Source organism: Orbicella franksi, chromosome 12 (genome assembly GCF_964199315.1).
Source record: "Orbicella franksi chromosome 12, jaOrbFran1.1, whole genome shotgun sequence".
Classification (NCBI taxonomy): domain Eukaryota; kingdom Metazoa; phylum Cnidaria; class Anthozoa; order Scleractinia; family Merulinidae; genus Orbicella; species Orbicella franksi.
Genome location: NC_138156.1, coordinates 19,675,921 through 19,686,261, shown reverse-complemented (window position 1 = coordinate 19,686,261; position 10,341 = coordinate 19,675,921). Strand labels below are relative to the sequence as shown.

At 37.4% G+C, this 10,341-nt stretch overlaps 1 protein-coding gene and 1 long non-coding RNA gene across 2 annotated transcripts in view; both read left to right on the top strand.

The window, feature by feature from the left end:
* LOC145462926 (uncharacterized) overlaps positions 1-6,162 on the top strand; it is a 9,020-nt gene extending 2,858 nt beyond the window's left edge. Inside the window, exon 3 of the long non-coding RNA XR_014041270.1 lies at positions 5,420-6,162. This is a non-coding gene — a long non-coding RNA (uncharacterized LOC145462926). The remainder of the gene's footprint in view (positions 1-5,419) is intronic.
* Positions 6,163-8,556: 2,394 nt separating this feature from the next.
* On the top strand, positions 8,557-10,088 carry LOC145462283 (BTB/POZ domain-containing protein 6-like). The gene has a single exon (XM_081445785.1). The coding sequence runs from the start codon at positions 8,557-8,559 to the stop codon at positions 9,943-9,945; it is 1,389 nt and encodes a 462-aa protein (XP_081301911.1). The 3' UTR covers positions 9,946-10,088.
* Positions 10,089-10,341: the final 253 nt, after the last annotated feature.

Sequence of the window (10,341 nt, the reverse complement as noted above, 5' to 3'; positions counted from 1 at the left end):
AGTTGCCATGCATTGATAACTCTTTTAGAGTTGTGTCTTGCCAAAATAATTCATTTTTTTGTTACCTGTACGTAATTGGGTCTTAACTGTAATGGCAGCACTTTCTCAAGAATTTTAGGGCTTGTGTCCTCATATTATACTTCAATATCTGGTTAGCTTATGAGTTTTTTCTTGTACACTAAGTACTCCAGCAATACTAAGAAGAACATTGCAAACCAAATGTGTTAGAGGAAGCCAACTTTTATGTATTAGAGAAAGCCAACTATTATGTGTTAGAGAAGGCCAACTATTTTTCAAAACACATCTTCTTCACACCTGGATAAATTAGCCAGTTTCTAGTTTTTAATTCCTTTTCATCCCTGCTATGAAGGCTTAAAATTTAGCACAGGGGGTGTTTAGTAGATGGAGTTTCAAAATCTTAAGGAAGAAGTGATTGTACAGTACCACGTTAATGCACAGCTTATTATTCTTGTGTATCCATTAAACTAGTCAACAACCCATTATCCCCACTAGAACAAAATAATTTTGTTTTTAAAATTGATATAAAATAAAAGTCTCAACTTACCGGTAGTTTGGGAGGTTCTGTGGTATATTATAGGTTAAGGTATAGATGTATGGCAGTGATACAAGCAATCTTTGCTGCATGTTACAAAGAAGATATTTGCATATCATATGTAGTTACTCAAGCATTTGTCACATATTTTTTCTATTCTTTGTTGTGACTCTTATTTAAAACCCCAGAAGCTGTGAACAAGACAGCTTGTAGGAAGTTGAGCTTTCTGTGTTAGCAAATGACAACCTTAACTTAAATGACAAAACTGGTACATGTAAACCATACATGTACAATTGCCCCTACTGTATTCTACATGTATACTTACAACCTGCAAAGCACTCACTTTCTTTCCTGCAATGGTTTGGGGCACAACAAACATAAATGAATTAAGAGAGGTTGAGGAGTCGAGGAGGCAGAGTAAAGAAAACTTTTGGATGCCGCAAAGCTCTTAGAATGAGCTTGACGGCTATTAATGCAGTGTTCGACACTAACTTTCTTGCTAATTTGCCCTTTGGGCAACTAGTTCTGTTTTTGTTGGTTCCCCGTGTGTCTTTTTAGTTGCCTACCTGGTAGACTTTTGTTGCCCATTAGCACTCACGAGAAAATTTCAACTTGCAGAAATGCTCAGCTTTTTTATAAACTTGCCTTCTTGTTTTGGTGTTGCAACAGTGATTCATTGGGTGATTAATCAGTCATAGAGCACAACCCTCACAAGATTTTAAACATCCATGAACTGTGCCCACACATTTTGATGAGACTCCACTTTTCTAACAAATAGACCCAGTGAAGCACTTTTACTGGTCAAATACAATGAACCAACTGTCATGAATGAAAACATAATTCATGCCCAGAAGCACATCATTATCATTAATATTATTGTTATTATTTTTGTTGTCATCGTTGTTGTTTTTATTGCTATTTTTATTTATTATTATTGTTATTATTAATAATTGTCTTTTTAACTATATATTAAGGAATGGCAAAAAGATGGCTCAGCCTGTACCTGTAGTGGCTATTTTGTATTTGTAATCATAGATTAATAAAACTGCTTCTCTTCCTCACCAGAGATCAGTCGGGGAGTAGCTTACAATCCTGACAACAGTGCCCCATTTCTTTTTGAGTCACAACAGTAAAACTTATAGCCAAAATGTTGCCGTACCGTACAATTTGTGTGGAAAGACTTTGACACAAAAGTTATTTCCAAATACTGTTGCAAAATGCATCTTTGAAAATTCAATGAGGTTATCAAGCATTTTATAGTATTTTAAGAACTAGGGATTAATGCTTTTTATGGTTCACACGATCACTAATTGACTAGCCACTTTTATTTAACAAGCTTTGGGGCAAGCTTCTCACAAAATTTGGGTTCATGGCTTGTTTTGGAAATGAGAGTCAATTGTAGAAACTTTCAGTGAATGTTAGAGTTGAGTTTACATGTCTTTGACCTTTAAGTTAATACTTCTGAACTTCTGCTCAAATGATTTCCCCAAAACTTGGGCATGGTTTGTATTAAGTCAGAATAAGCTGGTTCCAGAAATTGAGTAAAAGTATGCCAGCAAAATTTTTTTTACTGGTAGTGTTGTTGTCCAAATGGGGTCCAGTCAAACACCAGTAAGAATAAAAATATTTTCCCCAGTAAATAGAATTAAGTAACATTATCACCAAGTGAAACACAAAATATTTCCCAAAATTTCTTAGCCAACACTTCAAAGCCCCAAAATTTATGTTGCAAACTTTGACATGGGGTAGTGTGCCCACAACTGCAGAACCACCTTAAGTAATGATGAAATGGAATCAATAGAATAACCATGATAAGAATGGTGTTATCCTTTTGATACAATGTTAATAACAAACAGTGGGGCTTGACTTTCCAAAATTACAGAAAAACTCAAATTGCATCTAGGGCCACCAGATCACAGTTTTCAAGCAACATACATTTAAATAGAAAGGAATTGTTAGCCAAATTAACTTTAACTAAAAATAACAGGCACTTTTTAAAAATAAAGTGGTTTGCTATTAAACAGTTAAAAAACAGTTCCTTTATATTGCTATATGTAGAAACAAAAAAAATGAAAAGGGTTTGTCAAACACAACTCGATACACCACCACCACCCACATAAGTTATGATACTCTCCCATGTAGATGTGGAAGGAAAACACCTTGTTTTCACTCTAAGAGGAACTGGAGTTTGCAAGCCCTGACAGCAAGCCCTGACAGTTGTTCAGATTGGTTTCTTTGGAGTTAATGACAATAAATTGATTAACACCAAATTAATTAAGAGAGCACTCGACAACCAAATTGATGGCATTTTGTTGGGTTCTTCATTAGGCCGTTGTTGTTGTTTTTTTTTATCATGACAGAACTCAAAAATGATATTGTTCGTAAAATGCTTGACAGTGGCCTTATAAATGAGTAGTTTTATGGACGTTATTTTGAAGATATGCTGTTGATGGACAAACCAAATAAATCTGACATGTTTTACAGTCAACAAATTTGAAGATGGCTTGATCCATTTCCTGGACATTTCTCTGAAAAGAACATCCATTGACATTTATAGTAATCACACAAACACTGGACAGAATGTCTTGTTTTCTAGTCAAGTACGTTGACTTGCCAAAATTACTTGGGTTAGGCCTTGTTGCACCAGGCTTCTCGTATATGTGAAATAGACTCTCTCATTCAGAAACAAAGAACAATGATGAAAACGTTCTGTTAGGGAATGGCTTTCCTAAATCTGTGGCTTCTAATCTTGTGAGGTGTTTCAGACACAGTAGCTCAGAACCTAGAACATCTTATCCCAATAACAACAAGACTATGAGTTTTAAGATTTTAAATTCTAATGTGGGGTTTAGGACTGGCACTAGTTTTGGTAGGCTAATGATGTAATTTTGAAAGCAGATGGGAGCTCCTCTGGGGGCGTGTCCAGGAATCCCCATCAATGTCCCAGACCAAAAATGGCATGTGCTTTTAACTATTACTTCATCTCATGCAGGAAGGAAGTGATGTCTGAACAGTTTTCATTGAAGTGCCTTGAAACCAGAACCAGAGTATTAACAATATTACGAACAACGCAACAAAGAAAGTACAGGATGCAAAACAGAGCACAGTGATGCAAACCCAAATGCAAGTTAATTTTGAAACCAAATTGAAAATTGCTATGTAGAGTGAGACGGGTAACTGCAATCACAACTGGTGGTTTGCTATTTGCGTGAAAAATTAGCAGACATTAAGTTGAAGGAAGTGAGTTTATAGAGAAGTCCATTTGCATCATATTAATCAAAAACTGGTTTTCTTAGTTAGGTATAGAAATACAGTATGTTAATAAGTAGTTTCTTAGAAATCGATTTTGAAATAAAAACTAGCGCTAAAAAGTCACGACGTTTCGACCTCTACGAGGTCATTTTCAAGTGAGTAAATTTTCTACAATAGCATATAGCCATAAATATGTTAAAAACAACTTATAATAGATAAAAATGTGGCGAACGCTAAAATGTGATAAAATATGTGAAAAAGTGTTAAAAATATACGATGGAAAAATAAAATAATCTTAGCAAGAATTGCTCTAAACAAATAATTGGGCGCGAATTGAATCGCACTGTTTGTTTAGCATTGGTTTCAGTTCTATGATAAAAAAAACATTTCAAAAATAAGGTAGCCAAATTTGTTCTGACACTTTCTTAAGATTCGGAAACTCTGTGCGATGTCTTCTGGCTCCATATCGTGCTGCTCTCTGAGGTGGTTTCCGATTGCCGATTCTTTGTGTTCTTCAATTCGTTGGTGTAGGTGTCGGCACGTGTAACCGACATAGCCTGCATCACACCGGCCACACTGAAATGAATACACCACGCATTGTTGACTAACAAGAGGCTGCTTGTCTTCCCTGACCTTAATTTCATCCTTGATCTTTCTACTTGTGTAAACTGGGTTAATATCTGCGTTGATCTTCCGACTGAGGTCAGCCAGCTGTTTACGTACTACGTTTGCAGATTTCTGGTCCTTGTAGGGCAACACGATTCTGACTGGGGCTTCTCTTTTATCAGCCACTCGAGTATGTGAATCCTCGGACACTTTTGATTCAATAAATCTGCGAATGATTGACTGCACAAGGTCGTCAGGATAGCACAGTCGGGAAAAGATCTCTTTAAGGCGTTCACATTCCTCGTGAAAAAACTTCCACTTTCAAAATACAGTATGAATATTTATAATTTGAATTATAATAATATTACTGTTGTACTTTAGATTGTAATTCCAATGCTCTTTTTAAAAACTGATTTCAGTTTCATTAGGTAGTTTGGTGCTTTGGGCCCAAAGCAGCAGCCTGAAAACGGTCCTTGTAAGTTGACAAGCTCTTGAATAGCCAGGAAGTTTCAAGAAATGGGCCCTGAAGAGGCAAAGGGCCGACTTAAGACACAACTTAAAGCGAGTTTCAATTAGTCCAGCAAATTTATTTCACTTTCCGTAGGAGGAAGGTAAATTCCTAAAGATAAACATGAAACGAATTACTACAATTAACTAACTGAAGACGGCAGAAAACTAAGAGGAAAACACAAACAGACGATAAACTAAACGGCTTACCAAAATGCTGGCAACGGGGTTCAGGGAACCAAGAAGACACAAGTGTACCGGACGATAAACTAGCACTAAACGAACATGAAAGGATAACACAAATATATACGCAACGAAATTTACATACGACGCGAGAAAAAAAGCATGCAGAATGTGAAAAAATACATTAACATACGGAACAAAAAAGGACACAAAGAAAACACGAAATAGCCGTAACAGGCCCCTTCACAGAAAGTTTCAGTTTTCCACAATATTGTTGTGTCTATTAATGAAGTAAATCCATCTCCATATTTTTAATAGCCTGGCCAAACCATACCTGGAGGCATTAGATGATATGATCGATGAGGAGGAGGGGGAGTTAGAAGAAGACAAAGAAGAAGAAGAAGGACAAGAGGATCAAGAAGAACAAGACAATGATGATGAACACCTCTACAGAAAGTTAATAGAGGATGAGTTTAGTGACAGTGATAAAATCAGTATTTATTTCGTAGAATTTTTAAATTTTTATCAGGATTTCTTTAACAGATGTATTAATAAGTAATAATTAAGTAAATAGAGGATGAGTCTGAAATTGTTTTGATTGTTCTACATTTACAACAGCTTATTCAAATTAGCCCAAGCTCAAAGGCTGAAGAAAATATGTCATTACTTTTTTTTTTTTACTAAATGAACCACAAATCACTGTGTTGCCTGTGACTAGTTTGTTGGATCTAGATTTAAGGGACAAAAGAGTGACAGAACTTTTCATCTTTGTAATAAGAACCCAGCCACAGTCGTGCCTGACTAACTGTGTCCACCTTCCTTGGTTTAAATAAGCTAATCAAAATGCATGAATGGTGAAAATATCAAGCATCATGTAACCTGTTGATCAGTCGACAACTCCACCTTTCACATTTCTTTTCATAATTTGGATTTGCCAGATTTGAATGGAAGCCATAGGAAAGTTGTTGAAAACATGTCAAAAAATGATGAAAAAAAATTAGTTTGGTGGTCTGTGTTAGAAGTGCACCACTGTAAATGCAATGATAAGTATTATATTAGTATGTCCAAAAGGCATTTATCTGTCAAAAATAGAATTTCTCAAACTAATTCTAACTTTGGTTATTTTGCCTTTGTAACAATACAAATCTCAAGATTATAGTGGTTTTACAACACAGGCTAAAAACATGCCCTAAAATATAATTTTCGAAAATGTTTGGATAAAGCAACGGTTTGTATCATACGTGAGCATTGCAGATAATTCAAGCCAATTAATTCAAGGTCACAAGTCAGATTGTTTTGGTTCGTGTGTAGAAAGATCTATAAGATTCCAGTTGATAGTGATAATGGTAATTATACCTGCTCATGAAAACACCAGTTCTATAAATTCCAGTCTAGCCATAAATAAATAAAAAAAGATTTGTAATCTTCTTTGTCATAACTCAATTATGTTATTGAACTAGTATGAGGTCCGTGTTGGTAAAACATTGGTCGAGTTCTTCGCCTTGCAATGTTACGGCGAGATCCATAGACTTGTTAAAAAAAGAAATACCCATATCAGTATCCGACTAAAGTTTCATTCCATGTTCAATGCTAAATTCCTGAGGGGTGTGCCTACAAACGAGGACTAACAATAGAGCTATAAATCAATGAACATAATAAATCCCTTTAAGATTCTCTAACCGAAACAAGTGATAGGTTGAGGTGTCACTGAATTCCTAATTTTCAACCTTCTGCTTTCATTTCATCGTCTCTCCCGGTCAATAACACGTACCCGTTGTAGCTAGTTCCAGCCGATCCCAGGAATGCAAATCTCATTAGCAGTCAGTGCTCTCTCTGATAACCATAACGAGTACTTTTAAGGGTATCAAGTCTTATATCGGAGGTTCGGTGATATTTCTTTCTAAAAACAAAAACTGAAATAGTGTTCAACATAACCTTGCTCAGCACGTTTGCGAAAATCTATTGGTTCCTTTCAGAGGTTTCTTTAAGAGCACTCGGCTAACCTCCAGGTACGATTTCCGTACAGCGCCATACATTAATTATGTATGCAACTATCTCAAACTATCACATTATACTCAAACAGCAATCGTGAAAAGAACGAGTCAGTCAAAAAATTGCATGCATGATTAATGTAAGGGGTGGTGCGAAAATCTTGCCAACCTCCCTGTCAAAATAAGAGAGCCCCTCTGCCAGTTTTATCGACATAGTATAATTTCCACTGACAGAATCGCTATGATTACGATGACGACCACAAAGCGCTTTGTGGTGTATTGAATAGGCCACAAAGCGCTTTGCGGTGTTTTGAATAGGCCACAAAGCGCTTTGTGGTGTGAAAAGTTGGAAAAACCAAATTATTTCAGAAAATAGCTGTGAGATATTTGCGAGTCAACGAGCCATCCAGTTTTCAGTGTTAAATCCCAAAATAAAACACCACATAGCGCTTTGTGGTGTTTTGAATAGGCCACAAAGCGCTCTGTGGTGTTTTGAGTAGGCCACAAAGCGCTCTGTGGTGTTTTCAATAGGCCACAAAGTGCTCTGTGGTTTTTTGACTACTACTGCTGTTTTGTAAAGCAAAGCGAACTAGGAACAGTTAGAAAGCACTCCGGCCATAAAAATCTACTCGACAAGAAAATTTCTGTAATAAATGTTCGATGCTACAGGAGACGGCTTACCCAAAAAGGTTCAGTCAGCCTCAACAAACTTATACTGAGAAGAGGGCTTTCGCGAACCGGATTTCGTGTGAGTGACAAGATTGGGAATAGAGAAATATTGCGCAGATTGATTGGTAGTTTTACAGCACCGAAACTAAAATTGGTTACACTGCTTCTCAGAAATTGTTTTGCCTCTGTAATATCATTAAACAATCTGAATAATTTGAGGATAATCAAAGCGCGGAGTTTAATATTGGCTGGCCGGGAACACACAGTTCGCAAACCGGAGAGCAACCACTGTTTAAATCTTCGATCGAACTTTCATGTTGAAAATTTGAAACTGAAAATACACTAAGTGGTCAATTTCCGATAGAAATCTTGTGAGGTAAATGCCATTCTTGCAAATAGTCGCTGCATATTTACGTTCAGAGTCACTCTGGTTCAGAGTAAAGACATACAAAGTCAAATACTGCTTCCGAACGCTACCCCCCTCCAAAAATCAATTTTGCTCGAAGACCGAACTGCAACGGAGTTTAGTTACCAGTCTTATGCTGCGTGTTATTAGATAGAACGCATGATATGATTGGCTCCGTATATCACATTACGTCAGAGGACATGTCTGCTACATAGGACATAACTGCAACGGTACATTACTCAGCCCGACCTCGGATAACTCGTTCCCAGGGCCTTCTCGACGATTTTGGGAAGAGAAGGCCCTGAGGAAAGATTGGAACATCTTGACTTCTGGATTGTACTCGAGTATTTCTCAAATAACAGCCCCCCGGACGTATCTGTACGAAAATCATGTCTGTCGATATTAAAGTCGTTGAGGAAAACTGGCAAACAACAAGACTAACTATCAGAGAAAGAAGCAAATTTATTTTGGACAGCGATCTCTTTAGTGATGTGAAGTTTGTCATCGGTAGGACGGATGACGAAAGTGAAAGCTGTAAACGAAGAAAGCAGGTGATTCCTGCTCACAAGTTGGTGTTGGCGATTGGCAGTCCTGTGTTTGAAGCCATGTTTTACGGTGAGCTGGCGGAGACTACAGACTCTATTGAACTGCCTGACTGTGAGTACGACAGTCTGTTGGAGTTGTTTCGTTACATGTACAGCGATGAAGTGAACTTGAGCAGAAGTAATGTGATGGGAGTGTTGTATTTGGCGAAGAAATACATGGTGCCTTCACTGGCTGATAAATGCATGGAATATCTGGAAGATAACGTAGACCCATCTGATGTTTTCGACGTCCTTCCCTTTGCTCAGAAATATGAAGGGAAAAAATTGATGGGTCGATGCTGGGAAGTGATTGACAAACAGACAGAAGAAGCTGTGAAATCGGATGGGTTTGCGGCAATCGAGAGGTCCTTACTTGAAGCAGTAGTCATGAGAGAGACACTGATGATTGAAGAGATAGAGCTGTTTAAAGCTGTTGACTCGTGGGCGACAAAGGAAAGTGAGAGGCAAGGATTAGTTGTAGATGGTGCATCAAAAAGAAGAGTTCTTGGAGAAACGCTTGTCAAAGCACTGCATTTTCCAACAATGAAGCATGAAGATTTTGCTAGCGTCGTGTTGGACAGCAAAATTCTAACCCCAGACGAAATCGTTACCATTATCAAATGTCTGAGCTCAGTCCCAACATCTCCAGTGGAGTTTCCAGAAATCAGAAGACCAGGCTTTAAAGTAAACACTCATAGATGTTGCACATACGACCATTTCTTTAGGTCTCCTTCAGCTGATGACAACTGTACTCAGTGGACATGTATCCTTAATTTATCTATGGACAAAAATATAACATTACATGGGGTGGGTTTCTTTGGAGCTCTTAATTCCAGTTACTCCATAGATCTAGCCGTAATGGACACCAAGAAGAAACAAGTTATGGGGTCTAAAAGTGGAGAGTTTTCTTCAAACAGTTTAGGATGTAAAGCAGGTCCTTATCATGGTTTTGAAGTTATGTTTGACAGGGGCATTGCTTTAGTGAAAAACACCAAGTACTGTATACAGGGTGAAGTAACTGGTTCTTTGACCAGGCCTGGAGTAATGAATCTCAACACTGTTCTTTGCTCAGGTGTAACATTTGTTTTTAACAGTGAAGCATGTTGGAGGAATAAAAATGGATCAAGAACTTCCTCTTCAGAGGGACGGATTTCTGAATTATTTTTCTCCCCTCTAACTGATCCTTCACAGTAGTGCTAAAATTGGATAAAAAGGCATCTTTTCATTTTTGTGATTACTTTCCTAGGTTAGTAGCATAGCAGTATGAGGTTAGTTTATGTGAAGTGATGATACAAAATAGTCTAGCAAAGTGGCTATTATGGAGAGGTGGCCATTATGGGAAGGTAGAGATGTAATACAAGACCTCCTTTTTGGGGGGATTGCAACATTTTATATTTTTAAAACGCTTATTGTAGCATATAAATACCCAATGCAATCAAAATATATCATCTAGTAGTAATCAGAGATTAGTGAAGTGCATTTGATACCTGGGGGAGGAAGGGGGGTACTCTAGGAGTTTGCGAGGGGGTGTGTTGCTGGGAACATGGAATTTTGGGTTATAGTAAAGGATATTGAGTTAGTATTGGACAT